Source organism: Podarcis tiliguerta (assembly GCF_965153285.1).
Source record: "Podarcis tiliguerta genome assembly, chromosome: 5".
NCBI lineage: Eukaryota > Metazoa > Chordata > Lepidosauria > Squamata > Lacertidae > Podarcis > Podarcis tiliguerta.
In genome coordinates, this window is record NC_139538.1 from 68,820,082 (window position 1) to 68,845,673 (window position 25,592).

Below are 25,592 nucleotides of genomic sequence, written 5' to 3' on the forward strand. Positions count from 1 at the left end.
ACAACTTATTCAAAATTTACACAATTCCTCTTTTGTGCGACAAGACAGCCATAACTCATTTGCATTCTTTTAAATTTATGTTGGACAGACGGCATTGTGCGACTGTAGTAGCATGCAACAACCAACTCCATTTTCTCAAGAACTCAAAGAAGAAGAAGAAAATCCCCCACAGAGGTGCAGCAACCTCAGAAGTCACATTACACCTATGGTTCCATCAGTCTGGCAGGCTCCTGTAGTTGCGAGCCAGGAACCAATTTAAAATTGATGCTAGGGCGAGAAATTGAATTTGTTGACCTCTTGCTAAACCAGCGGGGGATTACTATTCTTCTTATATCTGAGCCTGTGCTATGCTGTTAAAAACAAAAAAACACTGTTTCAAGCCAGTGGCAAAGGGCGAGGCTTGAAGGATGGATGACAAAAAAGCTGCCAAAGGCAGATGATTGGAAAATATGGAAAGACTGAGAGGTTCAAAGGCATGGCTCATCTACTAGAGCCTGATTACTTTGGAAATACCATTTTCAGACAGAGCCATTTTGGTGCTTAAAGGATAGTGCAAAAAAATCTGCAACTGGGGATATCATGCAGCCCAGACCCATTTATCTAGGGATGCATTGGTGTAGATACACATATATGTGAGTAGTAACTGTTTAGCACATAGTACTTATAATTCATTAAATTTAAAGCATTTCCCAAGGATGTTTCAACAACAACAACAAAAAAGCTCCCAGAGTGTCCTAAAGTGCCACCAGGTTTGCAATCTAAAAAACGATGGCACATAAGGAACAAGGGATGGGGAGGGCAGAGGAAAACAAGCAAACTTGGGTACCTGTTCCTAAACAAGGCAGTGGAGGCTTAGGATCAGAGTTTTCCTTCTCCGAGATGGGCTACCTTCCCAGGATGACAAGCACCATCTGCCCTCACTTTCTTCTACAAGCAAGTGCAATCCACCAGATTCTGTCTTCACATGCAGGGGAAGTCCCTAACTCAGCAAGGGTTTGAGGCCCATTAGCTACCTTCACCTGGTTTAGCCAGCCCTATGAAGCAGTTCCGGCTGTGTGGCCACTGTTGCATGCTGATTGCTTCTAGGAGATACAGGTGAGAGCTGAGCGCAGGATGGGGACCAAAGGTGGACAAACTACCCCCAGCAGGAACATGATGTGTCCCACACTAAAGATACAACCCCTCCTCAACTACCAGGTCTATACTGTACATGTAGAACAGCTCCCTCCCAACAGAAGCCCCATCTTCCTTTGCCACATAAGTTGCTGCTCTGGCAAGTAGAGGACATTCAAAAAGATGGCTGGCAATGCTTTTTAAAAGGAAAACAAATTGAAAGTCCTGCTGTGTACACACAAGCCCTCATGCATCTGTAAATGGATGCTTGGTCCCTAGGGTGAAGAAGGTGAAAGATGATCAGGGAAGCCTTTGCGAAGGCAGCAGTGGAAGGTGGATCAGTTTTCTTAATGCATGAAGGCAAAGCCAATGAAAGATTGGGATTAGTAGAGGAAGGAACACTGGGTAAGTATAGGATGTAATGCATATGGGCAAAGTTAGGCTCCTTGCCCTGCAGAATCACCACAAGAAAGCTGTTTTAGTCACTTCCAGAAAATGCAAGATGTAGCCAGAAATAACCACGGTGGAATGAGCGTGCAGGGCAGGGGTTGCCAAGCTTTTGGGGCCTGTGGACATATCTACACACACACACACACTCACACACTGCATCCAAGAACACACCACTATCTATTAGATTGTAGTGGTTCTTCTAAGCTGAATTTCAGCATGGGTGGGGTAGGGATTCTGGGGTCCCAGGGAAGGCACTTGCAGGTACCTATGTGGCTAGTGGGCCCGATGTTGGTGACTCCTGAGTAAGGGGATGCATCTTGTTAAACTTCCTCATAGCACACACACATGAAACCTGCTTCCTGTAGATTGTACAGAGAAGCTGTGTAAGAAACACTGTAAAACTGCAGATTGGGGTAAAGACACTTTAGGCCCCGAGTGTCTTTTGTGATGGTAGGTTGACAGTTAGGAGGTGACATGCCATTAGGTGTGGCAGCCAGTGGTGGGTGGTACAAGAGTTTATATTTTAACATGACCTACCACATAGCTTTTTCGCTCTGTGTATGCACCTTTAGGAAACTGGCTGGCTGTGGCTAATCAATGCATGGGAGGAAGACCATAGCTCAATGGTAGCGCATCTGCATGCATAACGTCTCTGGGGCAATCCCTTGCCTTGATATGGCAGCTTCCTACAAACACCAGCAACGATGTGCTTCATGAGAAGTAAAGGCTATGTACAAGACCATCACGCACATCAAACCCAGCATGGTACAATTGTTTTCGGGGCGGTTGGGGATGGTCTCAAGTTTACGTCAACTCACACAAAAGCAAATTTTGTGCGAGTGCTGCTTTAGCCCTGGCTGACGTAAAAAGGGCTTCCTGTTCATAGTTCCATGGAAGTGCCTCTCATTTGAAAGGTGGCCCTCTGGGGATGCCTTTCACACATCTTTGGCCATATTTGGCCACTGCATTTGGCATCGCTTTTTGCAAGCATTTCCCGGCATCTGAGCACTAGTGCGTGCTTCCAGCTCGTTCCAGCTCCCACTCAACCTGTGGACTCCTGACGGTATCATTAAAGGGTTTGTTGGGCTCCAGGCGGCGTCCATCCCTACACCAGATGCTTGCAAATGAAGGGCCGAACCCTGACACTACGTACTGCAAGCCTGCCGAGCTACTTTCCCTGAATCACACCCTTCCCGGCAAGGTGTGCTGTCAATCATTCCCCGCCACCCCACGCCTGGAGGTGCACTTTTGGACAGCGGCGGCCCACAGATACACACCCACAACTCACGGGCAGGATGAAAGTGGCGCCTTTTCTCTCCGGCTACGAACAAAAACCCAGCAACCCCAAAGCACCCCTCGTGCAACGCGGCTCCTCGCTCCCGCCAGCAGCACGCAAGCGCCCCAGCAACGTAGCCGCATATTTTGTCGGCGAGGGTCTTGGACAAAGCCAACAGAAGGGTCCTTGTTAGCCGGCTACTCCCTGGAGAGGGAGGGTGGGAAGGGAGAGCGAGCGCAAGAAGGAGCGAAGTGGGGAGGGCGCGGCGGCGGCGGGGTGGAGCTGGGGTCTCTCTCTCTCTCTCTCTCCCGCTGCCTGTCTCCTCCTCCGCCTGCAAAAGCTGAGGGAGCGAGGGCGGGAGCAGCCGGAGCCGGGAGGGGATGCAGCGACTTTGCGAACACTTTGCAACTCTCCCTCGCCGGAGGCAGCGCTTGTCCCCGGCCTCGCCGCGGGCTGCCCCTGAAGCGCACGTCGCGGCCGGGCCGCTGGGGAAGCGCTCCAGGAACCCCGGCCAAGGAAAGGAGCGCGCGTCTTCTGAGGGGAAGCCGGAGAGAGGTGGAGGAGGAGGGACTCCTTTCCTCGTCCCCAGGGCGCGCCCTCCCGCCTGACCTCGCGCATCCCGCGCCTCAGAGGGGGAACCTTTCAAGCAGCTTTCCTCAGCAAAAGACGGCGAGCCGGAGTGGATGGTCCCCAGGCTGCTGCTGCTCCTGCCGTCGGCTGCCTCGAAGTCCCTTTCGGGACAAAGGCTTCCCGGAGCCGGCCCTTCCTTGGGCTGCGAGGATCCCGCGTCCGGGTAAGGAGGAGGAGGAGGAGGAGGCGAGACATCTCGCGCCCGAGCCGCGCCCCCCGCGCGCTGCCACGCGGGGCTTCCCCGGCCGGCTGCGCCCTTGTCTTCTTTCTGCCGCTTTTCACGCTCTTTTGTTTCTCGGTGGCGGACGAGTCCTTTTGTGCTGTGCGCTGATGGGTTTCTAGCTTCTCGGATGTGTCGGGAGGGAAGGGAGGAAGGAGCCAAGCCTGGTGGCGCGCATCCTGATGCTGGAAAAGCAGGAGAAGGGGCTTTCCTTCCTTTAAAGAGAGACACCCCAAATTCCCAAGCGGCTCGCGAAGTTTTGTAGGAAGAGAAAAGTAGCAGCAGGCTTTTGTTTTCCTATGGTTCCTAAGTTGCATTTATTTTATTATAGGGCTCGATGGGCAGAGAGCAAAGCACCTTTAAAGTTGCATTGTTTCGGTGATAGAAATACGCGTGTTTTAAATCTCTGGCGCTGAATGAAACCCATAGGACTAGGAAGGGCTTAACTTTTGGATTGTGCCCGTAGATGTTATTTTTGATACAGCCTGTTGTATTGCTGAAGCAGAAAATGGTCCATATTGGCGCTTGAAACACAGAAGGGAGACTTTACCTGAAGTTGTTAGGGGTTTTTTTTTGGGGGGGGGGGTCACATATTGGTGTAAGATGCAAGATGTGGGCTTTTGAATTGTACAGGTCTCTTCCTAACCAGAAGGTTGTGGTGCTGAATGGATTTTCAGACAAGCAACTTGAAAGCTGTGTTTCAGAGATTAGTTGCCGGTCTGAACAAAAGTATGTTTCTCGAGGCCTCATCAGACAAAACGAAGGGCATAGTTCACCAGGAGTTTATTCTGCATCAGCCCCATTGAAATGAATGTCAGCTTTGTAAGCGTGCTCCCATTCCATCATCATCATTAATTAAATTTGTATACCGCCTTATACCCACAGGTCTCAGGGCGGTCAATAGGGATGGTATCAAACGTTTTCTAAACAAAGGCTAGTTCTGTGTAGCAATAACTCAAATGGAGTTTATAATGTATGATAAATGTACACACTTTCATATCACCATGTGTACATCTGGCAAAATAGATATGTATTGGAGTTCACACCATTTCTGCAGGTAAGTAGCTATTGTCCAGAGAATGAGCCACATGTGAAGTGGTCCTCTCTTGCATTATATTTCCTGTCCTTTGGGAATAACAAAATGACTATGGTGCCTGCTTTACAGATGGGAACTGAAACCACTGGCAATCAGTGCATTCAGAAAAGATATTGTGGTATAGTCTTTCCGTGACATCAGTACATAATACTGGAGGCATGTGGTACAGTCCTTCCATCACATTACCACTAAATAATACTGGAGATGTATTCCCCTGCAGCAGAAATTTCCTGAGCGTTAAGGATAATCATGTTAAAGAGAGAAAGTTGGCATACAATTTTCTCCCTCAAATCATAGCTTTCTGTTTGTATAAAGTTATTGACATGGAGAAGCATTTAAACGTGACAGCCCCGCACCTGTTTTCTAAAGTGGTGCAGTCACTGGGAGGGGGGGACCGGGGAAGGACGGACGGGAACAGTCTCACATGCGTTTTATTTCTGGGCAGGGAGTTAACCAAGTTCTCAGTGTGCAGGTTCATTGTTCTGCCCACTAAACTTGCAAGGTACCTAAACTGCTGTGTGGACCGCAGGGGAGTTATTGTGGTGCATGAATGCCATCTGTCTTGTGGGTATCTTATGCACTGATCTGAAAAGCGAATGGGAAGTATCTGCGGAGATTACCAGAATCATATCATAAGAGTAAAATGGTATCCGTTGCCAGAATTTCCAAGAACAAGACCTTTTGTTGCCCTTTTTTTACTCTGAAGTGATACCCGACCCCACAGACCTTCTGCATTTAAGATATAATCCAATATGTTTGGCAGAAGGATGAAATCGCAAGATGATGAAAAAAATAATCAGAGAAATCCAAGTAGAACAGATCAGGTCTGTGTAAATTCTGCACTTAAATCAGAATCCTGCATCAATGTAACCCAAATTTCTTAGCAAAAAATTAATCCTGTGACATACTCATTTTGCAAATATACCATAATGGCATAACTCCTCTTATTCGGTGTGATTTTGCACGTTTTACTTTATAGTGGGTGGGAAGGATAGGTTATAGTGTTTCTGCCTAGTCATGGAAGAGTAGCAGCCTCATTCCTGACCACTGGAAGTTTTGTTCTGCAATCCTTTGGTTTCTGCAGTTTCTCTGGGTACTGGCCACATGTTTTCAAGTATAACTTCATAAGTGCCGAAGTACAGAAACTTACTTTTTTCCTGGTTAATTTGTTTAGGAAGCTGAATTCTACACACACAAGTTTTACTGGTAGTCATAGCCACTACATGGAAGTTCTTCTGCAAAAGACATAGAAGACAACATCCAAAGAAGAAGAGTGCTTATGTATTTGTTACATTTGCACCCACTTTTCCTCTAGGGAGCTTGAGTACATGGTTCTCCCCCTCTCCATTTTACCCACATAACAACCCTGTGAGGTAGGTCAGGCTGAGAGAGAGTGACTGGCCCAAGGTCACCCAATGAGCTTCATGACTGAGTGGGGATTTGAACCCTGTGCTCCCAGGTCCTAATCCAACCCTATGGCTGCACCCACACCAGCTCATTCAAAGCACATTTTCACCCCCTGCCTTGTTAAGGGTGCTGGGAATTGTGGTTTGTTAGTTGCAAGCTATTATTGTTGTTGTTTAGTAAATTTGTTAGTCACTCCAAGATAACCCAAAGAGACTTACAGTTCTCGGAATTAATGGGGGATTTTTTCAAATGTACTTTAAAGGTCTGGTGTGTATGCAGCGTAAAGCTACTACACCATCACTGTCCCCATCTTCATCATCAACTTCATCATTATCAGTTCATTAAATGTTAGTGTACGTTGTGTGGGAAAATATAAAATAGACATGGTTCACACTCAATGGGTTTTATCATATGATGCTGCTGAGAGATAAGGGATAAGTGAGACTTAACTGAAGGTGAGAAATCCGAGCAAATTCTATAGTTCATCTCTGTAAGCAATTATACATTTGGTAGCAATGTTAGCAGTCCCTATGGGCCTTCCAAACTGTAAGGTTGAAGCTCTTTATTTTCCAACTTCGGAATACAATATGCGTTTTCTACAGACAAGCTTTTCAGATGCTTTGTCTGAAAAAGAAACGCTTCATTAAAACCAAAACCGCATACATAATGTAAATTGCCAGCAGATTTCAATAGAAGCAATACTGGTGGTAGGAAATGACAGGCGCAAAGGCACGATAAAGCCTTTGTTTGGACTAGAGGACTACAGCATATGATAGGCTTTTGCCAGATGAAGGTCTCCTGTAACAATGATCTTTAATTGACTAAATAAGGGAAGACATTCATTGGAGTGAAAAGGAAGGCTCACGCTTTGAAAGCTGATGGGAACAAAGGATGGTTAGGGTGTGCCTGTACTAGCTCCTCTTGTTGCATTTCTTGTCATTTCAGCCCAGTTTTCTCCTCACTGCCTTGGCACCAGTCTTGGCCCACATTTTTGCACATACCTTTCTTGTATGCATGAGAGTACACTTCCCAGGATTGAGGGCCACTTAAAACAAAAAACAAAAAAAGCCCAATGCATTTGCTCAAGGAAAGCTTGTCACCTCTGCACTTAATGCCATCCTTTGAGAGCAAAAATAAAGGGGTGAAATGCTCTAAGATGTTCCTATGGAATTGCTACATAGCTATGATTGATCAAGCTGAGTGGTGACTTAATATTTGCCCTCCGGATAGAAATTAGCATTAGAAATTTGCAAGGTGCAGTGGTGGGATTTGCCTGCGCCTAACCAACCTTGCAGTTCGAAAGCACATCAAAGTGCAAGTAGATAAATAGGTACCGCACCGGCAGGAAGGTAAACACAGTTTCCATGTGCTGCTCTGGTTCGCCAGAAGCGGCTTAGTCATTCTGGCTACATGACCCGGAAGCTGTATGCCGGCTCCCTCGGCCAATAAAGCGAGATGAGCGCCGCAACTCCAGAGGTGGTCTCGACTGGACCTAATGGTCAGGGGTCCCTTTACCTTTAACCAATTTTCAAAATGCAAAAGGCTGTGGCACTGAAGGAGTAGAGGGCAAGGTGTGAAGTTGGGAAGTTTGGATGAGGGATGTTAGGGAGAACATTTGCCCAAATCAATTGCCGGATGGTTAGCTCCTCTTTAAAGAGGTTCTAGCCTTCCACAAGAAATGAAGGAAGAGGACACAGCACATGAAATGAAAGGAAGGAAGATAGCAGCAGCACATGCAGTTAACAGCTCTCCCCGACCCTGCTCCTTCACAAAGGAACATATGTAGATTTGTAGATTAAGCGAGTTATGGACTCTTTTCTTGTCACATTAGAGAAAGACTGTAATCCACATTGCCAGCTCATGTACTAATTTTCTTCCAATTATAATATTAACGCTTCAAAGAAAAGTGCTTCAATCATACACCTACATTCGCACTGTGGTCTCAGTTCATATATTTTCACCCTGATCTCAATGAGGACGTCAGTTTTTAAAGGCATACCTGATTGCTACAAAACTCTAATACTTTTTGCCTTTCCACTCTTTGGTTCAGGGTGTTATGAGCTAGTTGCAAGGCAATCTGCATACAAGGAGGAGTAATGTGAGTGTGCAAAATCACACTTCTTATTTTGGAGGTGCTGCTTCTCACACTACCCAGAAGCCTCCAGGAGGACATGCCATTAGTGATTGGCTTCTGTCCTGAGGGAGGAAGACTGAGAGAATTTGTAACTATATCCTGCCTTTAGAGTCATGACAAATGCCGTTCTGATTTTACACTGATAAAATCCTACACATCTCCTCTCCTTCTCTTTCAATTTTTTTTTTTTTGAAAACCATGTTCTCATCGGTTTAACTGCCTGTTTATTGATTCATTCCTTAGCTGGCAGGCTGTGGCCTCAACAACAGGCTACACCAGGCTTTTCTTGACTATGTGGTTTTAATTTGTGATTTATTTATTTTTGAGGGATAGCAGCGGTGTACATAGAAATATTTAAAAGAGCTCCCATGACTCATTGCATAGGTTACTGGATTTTGATGTAAGAGTATCCTACATTGGAAAGATTTGAAGAAAGCCTTGTGTCTGAGCTTCTCCAGCTTGCCAGGATTATTGTGAAGACAACAGTGAAACGTTCTACCATTTCGAAATGATACCAGAAATAACAAGTATTCTCCGGTAAAAAAGAAAGAAAATCATTTGGATGGCTGTTCCATGTATATTTTAATCCGCAAGTGAAATTCAAAGGTGACTTTGTCTTTTTGTTTTTGAAAAGGGACATGATGTTGTCACCTAGACAATTAGCTACTGTCCAGAATGTGCCAGACCCTGGAAAAGGGGACTTGCTCAGAATTATCCAGCAATTACCTCATCCTTCAGGCCAACCTTCTACCTTTAGGTGTGGAAAGTTCTCCTTCCATCCTCCACAAAATCACTCAGTGGTGAAAAAAATGAGCCTGGGCATCATTCTGGATCTGAATGTTCCTGGGAGGCTTCTGCTTCAGGGCTGGCAGAGGCAGGTTCACGTAAATTTCATCCATGGTATTTCTCTTCCAGCTTGGATCTCAGCCACTGTGATTGGAAGCTGTGACTTCTGTTGACACAGTTGATCGCTGCAGCCAAATTCTGGGATGGAGAGACAGACACATGGGTATATTCTTCAGAGAGAGCATGTGAGGACTTCTGTGGATAATTCCTGTTAGTATTCAGAAGCATTATCCACATAAATCCCTCATTCAGACTGGAGAATAGGGTGTTGTGTATATGTAAACTGCAGCATTTCATCCTACCTTAGAGTCCCCGGGGGTGGGCAGGGAAACGATTGGGTAAGCCCTTGCTCCCTCATGGTATTAGTGCTCGGTGCCTTTCCCACCTACTAATTGGGGAGATTTACGGTTCCCAAAGTGGATGTTGAAAAAACAATTATTTTTCCTGGTAACTTTTACAAACCCGACTTGATGCTTGGACTGGAAATGGAGCAAGGTTTCCTGGAAATGTTCACCTCCAGATGCTGGGATATTCAGCGTTCACCAGGAATATGACAATGGATTGATTTACATGAAGGAATTCTTTCTTAGCACTTCCTTGCCTCCCAAGAGCTGCCTTGGGGTGGTGGTGGGGAAACTGAGCACACTAGCTGCTTTAAGGTGGTAAAACAGAAGCAAACGCAGATTCCAAATTAGCTTGAAGGAACAGGCGTCCCATTCAGTGGCTTCTCTGGGCTCTCGGTTGTAAGGGAGGGTGGGAAAAAATCAAGTCAAAAGGGGCATGTTTCATTCTCCCCCCCCCTTTCCCATAACAGCCGAGTAGCAATCTGTGGGCACATATTTTACAGTATAGGGAGAGAAGGAATTTGTTTTATAAAAATAATCTTCGGGGGGGGGGGGGGGGAGCAACACAGTGTTTGAAACCAGAATATCCCGACCTGGAAAAACAGTTTGTTGAGACGCAGATGTAGGTTTGTGGTTTTGAACATGCCCTAAAGGCACAGCAGGGAAGAGTGTGAACAGAGCAAGCCAACATTGTATTTTACTGTAGGAGGAAGCAAAGGAGCAGCAGCCAGATGCACCTCTGTTGTCTTTAACGGCAGGAATTCTAAGGCCAAAGCCTCCTGCTCTTGGGCGAACCCACGGCTTAGCAATAAGTTTCCCAGCCATTCCTGGTGGTCTGCAGACCATGGCATGTAAGACATCATGTTTTTCACTTAACACCACCTCCAGCCTGAGGTCTGCTGTGTAATCTCTAAGGGTGCCATTTAGGTATACATAGCATGAGTGATGAGCCCACAGGGAAAATGCACTTAGTGTTCTCTCTCTCTCTCTCTCTCTCTCTCTCTCTCTCTCTCTCTCTCTCTTTGCTAAACAGATAACCTTCCTCAGAGAATCAAGCTGGAAGCAACCATTTCTTTTTCCAGGAGAAGCCCAATTATGCAGAGCGCTGATTGGCTGGCCTTTGTGATAGGCCCAAAGCCACACTCTCCTGCCTCTTCGGTCTGCTCTGTGTAACGCTGACCGGTTAGTCCTTGTGGCAAGTCACAGAGTCATTCTCCCCTCCTGCCAAGCTGTATTTCAAGTTCTTTTTTTAAAAGTATCTGTGTTTTTAAAAGAAGGTTCTGAATGAAATTTAATTGGATGAATGTTACAGTGGGGTTTTTTGGGGGGGGGGGATGTGACAGGGGATTGTAAAACCAAAACACGTGGTGGTGGGAAGGAGAAGAGAAAATCATTGCTAGCTAGGTATTAGTGTGAATAGAGGAGTAAAGCTGGCAAAAAGCAGAGTTTAAAGTTGGGACAAAATGATTAAGAAAAAACACACACTGCATCATTCGCAAGTGGCAAGATGGGGGTTAGTTTCATGGGGAAAACCCTCATTGAGCATGGACTACTCCATGCATGTAGAATTGCTCTTGTGAGAGTTTTTGTAGGGGGGAAATGCCCCCCCCCCTCAACATTAGGTACAATGTTTTTTGTCAGATGCGCCATTCTGAGCAAAGGTGTGTAATGATGTGGTGGTGTTCTCCAGTGGGTTGTGAGAGAAAAATGAGAAAGGAGTCTTCCACCTCCAGTGGATTTTGACAAGGAAGTTAAAGAGATGGTCTCTGAGGAAAATAAACAAGCACGACCCTGAAGATGACCTTCCTTGAACTTCAGAGAGATAGCGAAAAGAAAATGTCAGAGCAGAGTTATCGATTTTACAGTTGTAGGATATCTGTGTGGCTTTTTCTTCCCAATTCTTTCAATTTCTGAATGTGTAGCACGGGTGAAGAGATTACTGTTTCATCTCTCCCTCTTTCTGATTAGCGCCAGTCCTGGAGTACTACGCTTACAAGGGTTCTTTGTGGGAAAGTGGTGGCACAAGAATAGACTGTGAGGTCACTGCTTTTTCAAGGAAAGGGTGTTGCATTATATGTATTGCAATACACAACATTCCATTGGGGTAGGATATCAGCCCTACTGAGTGACGCTGCCTGCATCCCAGCTGATCTAGGGTAACGTACTCTTGGTTCCAGGCAGCCATTGCACAATCAGGACTCAAATCTACTTGCTGCCTCTTTCTCTCTCCCTACTCATCACTTGTGGATATTATCCCAAGTCCAAGTACACAGATGACTCACCAGGAGTCCACATATGAATAGATTTCTTACCCAAGGCAATTTTGTTTTGGTTTTTGTGAAAGGGAACATCTTCTCTTTCCAGACTCATTCTGGTAGAAGTGGGTTGAAGAGGGAGGCATAGAATGTCCACATTATTTATGCATGTGGGTTTTTTTCAAATTTTTATTTGCGAGGATCGTTTTGAGTTAAGCACTAGTTCGTTTTCATTTTAAGAAGCTTTGGCATTAAGCCTCTCCTTTACTGTCCCTTCAGGGTTATGATGACTTTTCCTTCAGACAGCTGTTGCAGGAAAGAAGAGCTTAACTTAGGCAAGGAAACACTAATCTCTCTCTTCTTTTTTGCTTTTTAATTATATTTTCTTTCTGTGCCTCTGTGTGGTCTAGTTGATCCTTAATGCCACCCTGCCAAGTCCACCAGAGATTTCAGTTGAAATGGGCTTGTAACATTAACAGTAAAATCCTGTGCACATCTACTTAAAAGTCAGTTATGTTGAGTTTGGATTGAGGCCGCAGTCCTATGCGCTCTTCCTTAGAACTGAACCCCATTGAAAACTCTGGAAGTTTCTTAGAATAGAATAGAATAGAAATTTATTTGTCATTGTCCGTATATACACAGTATACACAACAACGAAAATCAAACACCCACCCAAAGACCGGCTTCATATACACATTTGCACGTACCTCCAACACTCTCATCCCATTCAGACATAATCTATAAAACATACATAATCCAGAATATAACATGACCTATTAAAAACATATCATGACCTAAACCCTATCTCATTCCTTCCTACTCCCTGCTTGCTATTTCTTACAACTGGCCCTGAGATCATTATTTAGTGCAATCAGAGCTCTTGGATAGAAACTATTCAGAAGGCGTGTGGTTCGTGTTTTCATTGTCCTATATCTTCTGCCCGAAGGCAACAGTTCAAAGAAGTTGTGAGCAGGATGGGTGGGATCTCTCAGGATATTGTGTGACTTCTTCAAAGTGCGAGACGTGAAGATCTCATCCAGGGTTGGTTCTTCTTCTGAGTGAACGCACATAGGATTGCACTGTCAGCCTGCTTGCATCCTCTTCATTGCTGTACTCCATTGGGCTTGCAGAATGATTGCAGATGCACAAAGGAAAAACAAACAAAAGCTGCATTGGCTTCTTAGCAGAGAAAAATGGACGAAAGGGCTTTAAATTGCGTAATTACAGCTTTCTCTAAACATATAAAAAATACGAATAATATACACAAGAATGAAAGCAAGGTTCCAGGCATGAACTGCTTCACTGCTGTGGGCTGAGTTAGATCCTGACTGAAAGATGAGTAGGATGAAAAGGTAATAGACTGGCTTTGGGAAATTGCAGACCTTTCACCAGAGCCAAAACCTAACAGATGCTGCATTCACCCAGGAACAGCAGTAAGAAGAACCTTCTCTCAGTGCCTAGTTAAGGACCCTTGTGGAATTTCCAACCCTTGGACCAGCCATCTCTCTCTGTTTGCATGTTTGAAAAACTGGAAGTGGGAAGTTGAGGTAGGCTACAGATTTCAAACATACTCATTGCTTGGTGAACATCTTTCTAGTCTTTATGACGTCTCGGGTGTCTGCAAGCATGCACATCTGACCACCACTGAACATGAACATCATTAGCATGAACAGTAGGTGGTTCTGTCAGAAAGTTAAGAGAAGAAAGTAACAGACTGTTTTGGGACATGTAGTGCTTTTCGGATGAGAAAGACCACTCTGCCAAATGCCCCATGCCCCTAGGAATAGCAACAGGGAAAGAGCTTTCTAAATGCAGAGTTACGGGTTTTTGTAATAGCCCCAGAATACCCTTTATCTACACATTTGAAAATTCCTGTATCAGAAAGGCAAGTTAGGCCATGCTGCATATTTCACCACTCCCACCATTGACTGGGCATCTAATACATTTGCAGTACCTTAGAAAATTCCTACACAGTTCAGTATAAAAGAATAAAAGCCAGAAATATATGTGCAGTGGTATGAGACTATAAAGCAAACAGATTACAACTAAATATTACATAAGCAGAGAATTGCTATGCAGCCAACAGTACATTTTTCCTTTTATGACCGTACATCTAGTTTGATGTTTTCTCACCAGTTTTCTGATGCAGCCCAATTGTATGCATGTTTGCTTAGGAATAAGTCCCACTAATCACAGTGGGGCTTTCTTCCAGGTAGGTGTGCATATGATTGCAGCCTTAGGCTGGACTCCGCAGCCTACTCTAACCAGATGTGCATAGGATTCTACTGGTAATGATTCATAAGCGGGTGTTCCTGACATAATGTGTTAGATCTCCCTTTTTGGTCAGTTCACATGAGCATTTTCTGATGCTGCTCTGAACCCCTGATTGCATGTTTGGAGTGCATGTGTTGGAAAATCCAAATTTTGTACCTAGGCAGCCCAGATCTATGTCAAGAGAAACTGAATCCTGCAATAATACATTGATTTGCTTATTTTGTGCACACATTTGCTTATTTTGCACAATTTTGCTTCCTTTAGTCACAGGATGTGATGAAGAAATATTCAGGGCTGAATGCCAGTTGGGGGTGGGGGGGTCACCACTCCCCCCCCCGCCTTTTTGACACCTGCTTCCTCACTTTCCCCATGCAGAGTGAGTTCTGTCTCCAGGCAAGGAAGCATTCTGAGCATCCTTCGGTTTGGTATCAGCACGGATGGCAAGCCAGAGAACAGTGCCCAGTCTACCATTGGATCTTTGTTGAATTTGGGGATAGGGTGCTGCTGCTAGAGACAGTGCTGTCAACACAACCTGTGGTGGCTTCAAGGGCTGATAACGTGAAACGTCTTATGGCTTCGTGATGACGCCATGCTTTCTGCTTTCATGTTCGTTGACTGCCATACAAAAATACTGTTTGTCTAAAGTTGTCGTATAACTTTGCTATATGGATATCCTAAAAAAAAGCACCCCACAAACATTTTGAAGCAGCGAGCATTTTCATGTGGTGAAACTGCAATAGTTGCTTACTGTATTCCACCATGTGTAATGTGGTTTACTCCCAGGTAGCTGTGCATGGGATCATAGGCCAGCATAACTTCCGTTTCATTGCATCCCTGTTGTGATAATGGTTTGTAAAGTTATCCCTTTTGGTTTAAGCGAAAGGAGCATTCTGAGCATTTGAAACCACTTTAGCTGCTGATACACACACTCTCATTGGGTATGTACAGGGTGAGTCCTTTAAAAGAGGTCCCGTGGGTACAGAGTACACATGTTCCACGGGGCCTCTTTTAAAAGACTCACCCTGTAGTTTGCTGCCTTGGCTGTCATCATGAAAGATGCTTTTTGTTATGTACTGAAGTTCTCACCCTGGGCCAGCAGGGGGATACTGTAGATAATTATGCAAATGAAGGATTGAAAAGTGACATTCAGTGATTGGATAGTTTTAGAAAATGGCAACAGTTGCATTGTTCTGGAGCTCTATATAAGCAGGCTGACTGAGCTCCTCAGCCTAGTTCTGTTCTGGCATCTGAATAAAGAAGAGCTGTTTAAAGAATCGCTGTGTCGTCTGACATGTTCGCCCACAACTTAACACTTTTTTAGGGACAGAGCTGTACAGGTTTGGTTAGCAATGCCTTTTCACGGGTATGTTTTTGTCACCAAAAGAATACTAGGTAAGGATGGGGAGCAGCTAAGGACATATGAGACCAGGGCCACATATTTGGGCAGGGCAGGACAATGATAATTGAGAACTTGGAAGAGGCTGTCTAGGTTTCTCTTTCTTTCTGCAAAGAGAAGTGTCTGTACTGGAACTCAGCCTGTGCTAGTTTCACACACCACATGCTCCATGCCCAAGGCAACCTTGACAGTCCCCTCAGGCTGGAGCAGCAGTTTCCTTTGTGCCTAGACAGGCAAACCATGCCCTTCATCTTATTCCTTGCCTGTAGCCCCACTGCAGGTAATTGATCATATGTAGCCAACAATGATATAAATAGCCCAGCCAGTTGCTCTGTTAATTAGATGTCTGCTGTCTTGGTTGTTTTTACTTTTTTGTGGCTTTCTCAAAATTCTTCTAATGAATAGTGAATTCTTTAATGTAGGGCTTTCCAACCTTTGGAATGCCCCAGCTGCAGTGTCTGGGGAGTGAGTGGATCACGTCATAGTCATTCCTACAGAGGAGGAAATGTGGGGAAATCCTGACCCAGATGTTGATGCTTCCTGGTCTCTCTGTCTGCAGGAAGGGCTGTAGCCTGGAGGCTCACATCATGCTCATTCCTATAGGGAGCGAAAAGGTGGTGGGAGCCTTCCCCAGATGCTTATGCTTCCTGGTCTGTCTGCAGCTCAGTGGTAGAACCTTCTGCCTTGTATGCAGAAGGTTCCAGGTTCAATTCCCAGCTAGGGCTGGGTGAGACCCCTCTCTGAAATCCTGAGAGCTACTGCACATCAGTGCAGACGATGCTGAACCAAAAATCTGCTAATGCAGCTTTCTACGTTCCTCTATTTTGCGCCCTCCTTGCCAAAATTATGCCTGTTTTGAAAGGCTGCATCTGGACTGCTATGCACAGTTACACTTTGCCTCTAGTTCACTGCCTCCCCAGCTGTCTTTGCACGAGGTTGGGCCAGATTGAACGGCACTGTGCAGTCCTTGCTGCTGCAGCGGCACTCTAGACAACATAACATAATCTACACCCCCCCCCCCGCCCAGTAGTGCTGTCTGCCATACTGTGAGTGGCTGAGAAAGGACAGCATTCATGTTCAGTATAGAGAAGTGCTTTTGATAGGCAGGAGATCATCGCTCTCTATCCAGAGGCTAAGCCAGGTCACCCCCTGTTTAAATGTGGGGCAAATTTGGCTTCTCCCCAAGTGGAAAGTCTCCTCTCCCTGTTTGATACCAGGTCTGATCCTATTACTTGCAGCTAATTAATACACAAGCTCCATGGAGCCTGTCATCGCGGGCAAATTCCAGGGAGCAGGAACAGTTTGTTGGAGCGGAGCAGTCATAGCTGTGTATTATTTTCCACTGTGTTTTCATCTTTCTCTGCTTTCAGACATAAAAAAGAGGTGGATGGTGGAGAAAAGGAGTGTGAATCAATTAAATAATTCTACGACCATGGTTTTTCTCACTTCACAGAGTTATTTTGCTGAACACTGAGTCATTTTGGGAAAATGTGACTTCATGCTTCCATAGAGTTTCCTTAGTCACCTGCGTAATGAAAGGTACTTCCTTTCTTGTAGGGTGGCCCCTAGATACAGGCACAGATAAATGGGCTAATATTTGCAGTCATCCTTAGCAGCTGGTTGGCTGACTCATCCTCCCTTTTTTAAACCTTGCTTTATTTTAAAAAATCAACCGTACACTCTTCCATTTTCTTATCCCTCCAGAAGAAAGTATTCCAGGCACATGTATTCCCCACAGAGAAGGCAAGATATGCTAATTTATAATTATCCTCATTAGGTGGGATGGTGAGAGCACACAGCTGCAAGAAAGAGGAAATTAGTCTCAATGGGCTATAATTGTCTTGCAAATGAAAAGTTCTGAGCCCAGAGTACTGGGAAATGGCACCAAGCGTAAGAGGAGAGAAGACCATGCTAGGTCACTGGCATTATTCACCACTGGCATTAGTTGTGACAGCTGTGGGTGCCAGGAGCAGGTCAGCAATAACTCACATGGCTTCAGTGAGGTTAACTCATTATTCAGAGAAACAAGACCGCTCCAGAGGCCATGCCTAGAGAGCACAGCAACTCTTGCCAGTAGAACTCACTTCTCTGAGGCAGTTGAGAGGACTGAAGTTCCCCACCTGACCACAGCTCCTTAAATCTCCTCCCCAGGGTCCTTCCCAAGCAAGCTGAGGCACTGTCTCTGTGCCTGTCTGTGCTCCACCCTTTTCATACCTCTTCTGGTTCTGGGAGACCAAGGGCGAGGGGAGCTGGTTGCAGCAAGAGGGAGACCACTTGGCTTCCTCACCTGCCTGCCTCTTGGTTCCCCTCCTCTCCTGCCTCTGCTTCTGCCGCTGGGCTGCTCTCTGCCACAGACACTTCCTGCTCACTAAACCCTGTTACCTCTTCAGCTTCTGAAACCTCCTCCCAGTCTGCTCCATCTTCTCTCTCTGGCTCTGAGTCTTCTTCCCTTGGGGGTTCTTCAGCTGGTACCTTCCACCACTCCTCTTCATCCAGCCAGTCCATGACATCTTGCTCCTCTTTGTATATTTTAAGAGCAGGACTGATAATGCTATGCGAAAACCAAGGCTGCCCCCGCGAAACAGCATCATCTTAAGTTCTCCCCTTGTACTCCGTGATGGATAGTAATGGGTAGCTGTGTTATGTTATGTTATTCATCTTCCTGCCCCAGCCCAATGAATTTTGAGTCATGTAAAGAAGTTTCAGTCTGCATTAGTGCATTGGTTACACCGACCAACTTCTTCTTGGGAGAAAATAAGCTGCATTTCACTTGCCCTCCAACTAAACATCTCAAATCTCAGTGAACATTAGCTGTGTCAGAAAGCTGAGCGTCAGCTGGGAGCAGCTTATCCGAAGAGGGAAGTGTTAAAAGGTGCACAGAGACTCTCTGTGTTTCAGCTAACAATAGGCCATTTATTACTTTTAATTCTGCCTCCCTTACCCAGACAGCAAGCATGTAAATGAGGAGTTTTGATCCAGCACTAAAGAAGGTAACTGAGATAGAGAAAGAGAGAGAGAGAGAGAGCATGTTACATTCTCTAATAAAGATTATTGCAGAGGGAGACTGATAAGGGGAAGCTTTAAAAATAGATTTAATTTAAGGTAAACTTTCTACTGCTGCACCTAGTTCCTACTTTTTATTTTAAGTTCAAATATACAAATATGTAAAAAATCCCAGGCCTCTAGGTGCCTTGAATTTTTATTCAGGCACCTAATTATTTGAAATATCTTTTCCTGGCTCTGTTTACCAGAGGTGAACATCTGCTTCCTTCAAGTGATTGATTCTCTCCAAGGGACTGGATCATGTTATGTTCCTCACGTGATTCTTTTTTTAAAAAAACTAATAACTACTTCCATTTTTCAGAATGTCAGAATCTCATATCTGGCAAAATGAGGAGGCTTGTAGAAGCATTTAACACAGCAGTTATGGCTCCACATGTCCATTTTCTCACCACAGTAGTTTTCATGTCAGCCGATTTCACGGTCAGCAGCTACAGCTGCTCTCCAACTACAGGCCTTCCAGGAGCTCTGTAGGAGCTCTACTCATTGAGTAGCTACATCCCTTGATAGACCAGGGTGTACCTAAGTGGCTTTACTGTCTCTTTCAATTTCATCTCTTTCAGCTGTGTTTGGAAACATCCTTGAGCATGAAGTTGTTAGGCTTAGCCACTTGTTCTATATGCTGGAGGAGCAGAACTTACTCTCTCAAATACCTCACACCTGCTCTTTTTGGACTGAAACATCAGAATTTGTCAGTGTATGACTTCAGTATGAGATTCTATAGTGCATCTTTTCCACTTGTTCCCTCATTAAATTTTCGCAGCTGACTTAGCTGTTGGCATTATTTTCAGAGTACCTGCACTGTTTTTGATGTGTCACCTTTTCTGGAATAGGTGGTGATAATTATTTAGCACTGGACAGTAATTATATTGTTTCCACGCACTACTTCCCTGTTCCCAACAGTCTTTGCAGGGCAGAGAGAAAGGAATAAAGATATTTTTGTAACGATCTATTTATAAATATATATTTATTGGGTCACAGAAGCAAGCACACAGACAAGCAGTGCTAGATTCAAGGCTGTATCAGTGCAATCTTCACAGTTCTCTCTGCAGGAACTTGTTAGCACCTCTGCTAAACTGTTACTCCCCACCCGTAAGGTAAAGGTAAAGGTACCCCTGCCCGTACGGGCCAGTCTTGACAGACTCTAGGGTTGTGCGCTTATCTCACTCTATAGGCCGGGAGCCAGCGCTGTCCACAGACACTTCCGGGTCATGTGGCCAGCGTGACAAGCTGCATCTGGCGAGCCAGCGCAGCACACGGAACGCCATTTACCTTCCCACTAGTAAGCGGTCCCTATTTATCTACTTGCACCCGGGGGTGCTTTCGAACTGCTAGGTTGGCAGGCGCTGGGACCGAGCGACGGGAGCGCACTCCGCCGCGGGGATTCGAACCGCCGACCTTTCGATCGGCAAGTCCTAGGCGCTGAGGCTTTTACCCACAGCGCCACCCGCGTCCCTCACTCCCCACCCGGCAACCCCCCAAAACCCTGTTTTTCAGCATTGCACACTCCTTTAACTCAAACCGGATACATTAGTTCTCATCTACACTGCAGAATCAGATACATGGTTCAAGAAGACAAAGGGTAGGCTAATGGAGTCTTGGTGCCGTGTCAGCTACCAGGCTGTGCCTTTTAAAGGGAGGCCTTGTAGCAAACAGGAGTTTTGTCAATTTTATGTGAAAGAATGTCATGCCTTGCTCCAGCCATACGAAGCATTTTGGTAGATAAATTCTTCATTACTCATGTTGGAATTTGGCCAACACACTGAGGACCCCTTTGCCTTGAGGAAGATATTTCAAATGTCACACGGTTTCAAATGCACATGTGTGTATATGACCTCAGCTTGACATCTAATTGGGGGGAAAACACGGCTGGGCTGATACATGATACTTTCTGAAGCATAGTCACATATAAAAATCAACATCTGTAAAAGCTGCATGCAGATACGCCAGAAATGTGAATTGACCATGCGAGGCTTACATAGTTCCATATCACAGTTGCTTTTTACTACTACTACTACTACTATGTCTTGCATGGGGGTTATATTTCTGGAATGGCACATATAGGCAAAGATACATACCACCACCACCACCACCACCACCACCACCCGGAATTGCCCTGCACAATCATCCTTACCTTCCAGGTATGGCAGAGAGCTTGCTTACCAGGCTCTGGTATGGTCTCATGAGATCTCGTGGGGCTGGCTGAGTTCTCACAAGATATTGTGGGAACTCAGATGGCCCTGCCAGATCTCGCGAGACCATCCCAAAGCCTGGTAAGTAAGGCAGGGAGCTCAAAAGCTCTTTCCATGCCAGGAAAACTTGGCCCAAAAGGAGATTCTAAGTTCTTCACCTTACACACAGTTAATTTGTGGGATTTTGACCGACCGGCTTTCAATTGCATAAGGTTGAAATCATGCCAGATAATCGCGTGCAAGATGCAATTATACCGTACACTGATGTCAAAGAGAGCATAGCTTGGGAAGAATGGAAAGAAAATGATTTCTCATCGCAATACTGTACTTGATTTTTTGGAAGACATTTGCTTAGGGTTGCCATATGTTTTGAATTTCCCGGACGTAGCTGGTATTTGACCCTTGTAAACATGACAGCCAATTTCCTTAAAAAATAGCTCTAAAACTCTCCGTTTTTGACATTTTGCAAAAAAATATATATCATTGAAATGCATTCTGGTTTTCAGACAGCCCAGACTACTAAGCTCCCCTGGATTCTATGTGGTTGTGACATATCCAGGTTTAAACACACAATTCTGTTGCTGTCATGTCTAGTTTAACCTTATGGTCTTCTCAGAGGCTTTGGTAAAGTTTCTGAATTCTGAAACCGAGAGTTCAAAAAGAAATGGAACTGAAAAGCATGTTTGAAGCTATGTAAAGGGATTTGCATATTTTATTTCACCCCTCCACCCCAGTTCCTCAAATATATTGACATGTTCACATCTTGGCAGTTACAGACCCTGGACACGACATGGAAAGCTTTGCTGTCTGGGTGGAAGCTGATTAATGGAAGCCGTAAGCTCAGGAAACCGAAAGAGCAGCCGTCACACAATCGCAGATTCCATCAGAATAGTTAAGTGAACGTCAGCTAGCAGAGACTTTTAAAATGCATAAATGGACGCAGGGCTCTTTTCAATACCCATCGCTGCGAAGATAATCTAAGCAGGGTTTTCGAAACCAAGTACCAGTCTTGCTCTGAGCTCCTGATCATTTATGCTTTTCAATAGGCTGCTTTATGCACCGGGAGGCAGAGAAGTTAACTGAAACTGCTCTGTTGGGAATTGACTCAGTTCTAAGAATCCAAGTGAAGAAATAGCTTCTTGTAGACGCTTCGCTTGTAACACTATTAAGTGAATGTTTCTTTAAGCAGCGCAAATATTACCCGTATTTGTATATCTACTGTGAGCAGGAGGGACATCCGTTTACTGCATTTAAAAACCCTAAAACCCTGCAAATGGAGTAATCTTCAGATACTGGGTATGCTCATTCAGTACTGGGGGTGCAGCACTGCAGCAACAGGTTGTGTCCCAAATCTACAATCATTCATTGTAACGTCTGAAAGAGAGGGGGCTGCCTCAGGAATTGGGAAAAGCCTTTACAGGTGGTTCAAGGAAGGTGTGTTGCCTGGCGGTGTGTCTGTGAAGTGGGAGAGTGGCATTGTACCAACAAATAATAATAATAATAATATTAACAACAACAACTTTATTACAGTCATACCTCGACTTACAGATGCTTCAGGTTGCAGACCACTGAAACCCGGAAGTACCAGAATGGGTTTCTTCTGGGTTTCAGCAGTCACGCATGCGCAGAAGCGCTAAATCGTGCTTTGCGCAGATGTGCCAAATTGCAACCGTGCATGCGCAGACGTGCTGCTGCAGGTTGCGAACGTGCATGCTGTATGGATCACGTTCGCAATCTGAGTGTCCACTGTATTTATATCCCGCCCATCTGACTAGGTTTCCCCAGCCACTCTGGGCGGCTCCCAACAGAGGGCTAAAAACAGACTAAAACTTCAAACATTAAAAACTTCCCTAAACAAGGCTGCCTTCAGGTGTCTTCTAAAAGTCAGATAGTTGTTTATTTCCTTGACATTTGGTGGGAGGGCGTTCCACAGGGTGGGTGCCACTACCGAGAAGGCGCCAGACCTAGAGCTATACAACGGATGTCAGAAGAGAGCCTATGCACACACAACAGTATCAGTCAGGAACAGTTTTCCACTATGATATCACTCTCCCCACAACCGAACCTGTGGAGAGAGCTGGATGGGGTTTGCAAAGGAAAAAAGCCTCCACGGGGGGCCCTGTTACAAATAATGCATATTGATTGGCAGGTGTGGGTAGAGCCTGGCTCTGTGACGCCACCCCGTCCTCCCCTGTGCATTCATTGTCCGGAAAGGGTGAGCCAAATCCTGCAAGGGAGCCAGAGCTTAATGTTCTCCGTTAGTTCCACTTCCTCCCTGCTCCCTAGCACCTTCTGTTATCTACTAGAGTGAAAGCTCCAAATGTATGTTTTTGGGTAAAGGGGCACTTCCTAAATCCAGAACGGCATAAAAATAGTAGATCATTAAATAAATATGCGGCAAAGGTATTCAGTTAATTGGAAGGTGGAGGATTCCAGTCTGATGTGATGAACTGAATGGTATGGAAACTTGCTGTTCAGCTTTGAGCAGCCAACGGCACTGAAGGAAGACAGCCAATCCCTATGGGGTCACTTGGTATTTAATAGTCCATACCAAAAACATAAACACCAAACCTGCTAATAGATCTACAGGGGTTAGCGGTTCGAAGAATATTATCCACAATATCCCCCAAGGTTATGGTGATATGTTTTGCATGTTGCTGCTTTCGGAGGTGGCCCATAGATAGAACTACCGTACTTCTATGTTCACATCCTTGGCTTATTGGTGACTTTGAACTATGGGTGAGATTGACACATTCAAACACAATGCGATCCAAATAGCGCTTCAGTTTTGAGGGGAAGGGAGTGGCTTTGGCAAGTCTCTTTTACTCATTAAAGAGCTGTGAGGGGCCTCTGACATTAGCATCACGAAGTGTGAGTCAAATGAACTGACTCCCAGTTGGCCATTTCCATTTCCATTCCTGTGATTCCTGATTTTCCAGCATCTTCTGGTTCTCCTGGAGCAGATTCCTAGGCTCCCTGCCATAGCGCCGCGGAAACAGTCTGCTTAGGAAGAAACAACTCCTTTACCCAGATGAACACAAGATGCTGAAACCGACCTTCCTGATTTCCTTCCTTCATCACATTATGTCTTGAAATACTTTCTCTGGCACCTCTTTTCATCTGAAAAGCGAAGCAGAGTCCTGGGCTGTTTCAACTAAGTGGTAGATTACCGCTTAGCCTAAGGCCAGCACTGTCACTTATTCTTGTGCCCCAGTGTATGAACTGCCCAAAGTGATTCTTGCCATGTTAAAGCTCTAGGATAGGGGGTTCATCTTGTAGCCTAATATAGTGAATGCTTCTGTCCAAGTAAAGCATGCTACTAGATTTCAGGTGAAAATAGCTTCTGCCCCAAGGGACGAGGCCCATGCAATCATAGAGGGCAAAAGTCAGAGTAGTTCCTTGACCCACCTGAGCTTAGTACTGTCACCCTCCTTTTATACAACCCAATGTTTGAGTGGAAATCTAATTTTAAAGGACATTAATCACTAATTTAGCTGTAGTCAACGGGAAGCTGAAAAAAGGCTCAACCTTCAAACAGGAATTGTTTAAATAAAAGATACAAGGAGCCTGCTAAAAAGTGATCCAATGAGACCAGCTGATGTTATTAATGCATTTTGTTTGGGGGGAAATAATCAGAAATCAGGTCAGGGTGGTGGGGAACAGGCTCACAACGCAGAAAACACTGGACTTCAGTGTCATTATCTGGATTCTCCATAAAAACTGAGCAGAGGATGGCAATTCCAGAGACAATCACTACTGTCTCTTGAGCCATTAATGTTACCAACTACTTCATCCCTGATCTCTGGTTCACAGATGTATGTTCATCAATAAAAATTATACACGTAGGTAAACATTTTATAAATATATATATATATTTATACAGTGGTACCTTGGGTTACGAACCTAATTCATTCCGGAGGTCCGTTCTTAACCTGAAACCGTTCTTAACCTGAGGTACCACTTTAGCTAATGGGGCCTCCTGCTGCCGCCGCTGCACGATTTCTGTTCTCATCCTGGGGTAAAGTTCTCAACCTGAGGTACCACTGTATTGCACAAAACATTAACATGTAGCTTTGCTTTTAACAAATGCATTGTACTGTATTTACTCAAATCTAATACACACCTTTTTTGGCCAAATTACACTGCAAAAATTAAGGTTTACATTTGTCAGCAAATACCTTTTTTGGTTTCAAGGTTCTGAAAATTGAGGTGCACATTAGATTTGATGACACATTAGACTTGAGTAAATACGGTATTTCTCAGTGTTCATCATAATACAGTTGTACCTCGGAAGTCTAACAGAATTTGTTTTGGAAGTCCGTTCAACTTCTGAAACATCCAACTTCCAAAGTTCAGCTTCTGATTGGCAATCCTGCAGCCAATGAGAAGCCGCGGAAGCCCTGTCAGATGTTCAGCTTCCAAAAGAATGTTCGAAAACTGGAACACTCACTTCCGGTTTTCAATCGTTTGGGAGCCAGAACATTCGACTCCCAAGGCGTTTGGGAGCCGAGGTACAACTGTACAAACGTTTCCTCTGTCCCTTTGAAATCAAACTTCTGTAATATATGCAAAATCGTTTCCCCAACTCCTTTATGCTTCAAATGGTCTATTTCCTAAGTTAGATGGGTTCCAGGCAAAATTCCTTCGGTCCCTACTTCAGGTTACAAATTGTGTTCCTAATTCAATTCTATTTCTGGAAACAGGTGAATGTCGGCTTTTCACCAAAGCGTGATGGGCTGCCTTGAAATATTGGCTAAAGATTTCAGTATTTGGCCTGGGGAAGGGATTACTTGTACATTTAACCAACAAGGAGTCTATCAGCTTCTGGTCGAAAACTATGGTCCGAAAAGTCTCCTCGATTGGACTTTCACCATCCTTTTTATATCATCTGGGTTATGA

The 25,592-nt window shown here is 44.9% G+C and overlaps 2 protein-coding genes and 1 long non-coding RNA gene across 6 annotated transcripts in view; 2 read left to right on the top strand and 1 right to left on the bottom strand.

Moving 5' to 3' along the window:
• LOC310678122 overlaps positions 1–25,592 on the bottom strand; it is an 85,388-nt gene that overhangs the window by 16,579 nt on the left and 43,217 nt on the right. Inside the window, exons 4-5 of the long non-coding RNA XR_014511631.1 lie at positions 9,053–9,310; positions 5,936–6,816 (exon numbers count right to left, since the gene is read on the bottom strand). This is a non-coding gene — a long non-coding RNA (uncharacterized lncRNA). The remainder of the gene's footprint in view (positions 1–5,935; positions 6,817–9,052; positions 9,311–25,592) is intronic.
• LOC310677844 (uncharacterized protein) lies at positions 2,678–8,880 on the top strand (the record flags this gene model as incomplete). Its single annotated transcript, XM_083441030.1, has 2 exons — positions 2,678–7,668; positions 7,753–8,880. The coding sequence occupies one exon, from the start codon at positions 2,678–2,680 to the stop codon at positions 3,809–3,811; it is 1,134 nt and encodes a 377-aa protein (XP_083297156.1). The 3' UTR covers positions 3,812–7,668; positions 7,753–8,880.
• The window catches only part of CHST3 (carbohydrate sulfotransferase 3), a 44,827-nt gene continuing 22,734 nt past the window's right edge, over positions 3,500–25,592 (top strand). For 2 of the 4 annotated variants that reach the window (XM_083441423.1, XM_083441418.1), the window contains exon 1: positions 3,500–3,632. The gene's annotated coding sequence lies outside the window, so the exon portion shown is untranslated. Of the gene's footprint in view, positions 3,633–10,120; positions 10,368–10,543; positions 10,699–25,592 lie in introns of those variants that run through there. The other 2 variants (XM_083441421.1, XM_083441420.1) reach the window with 2 other exon arrangements.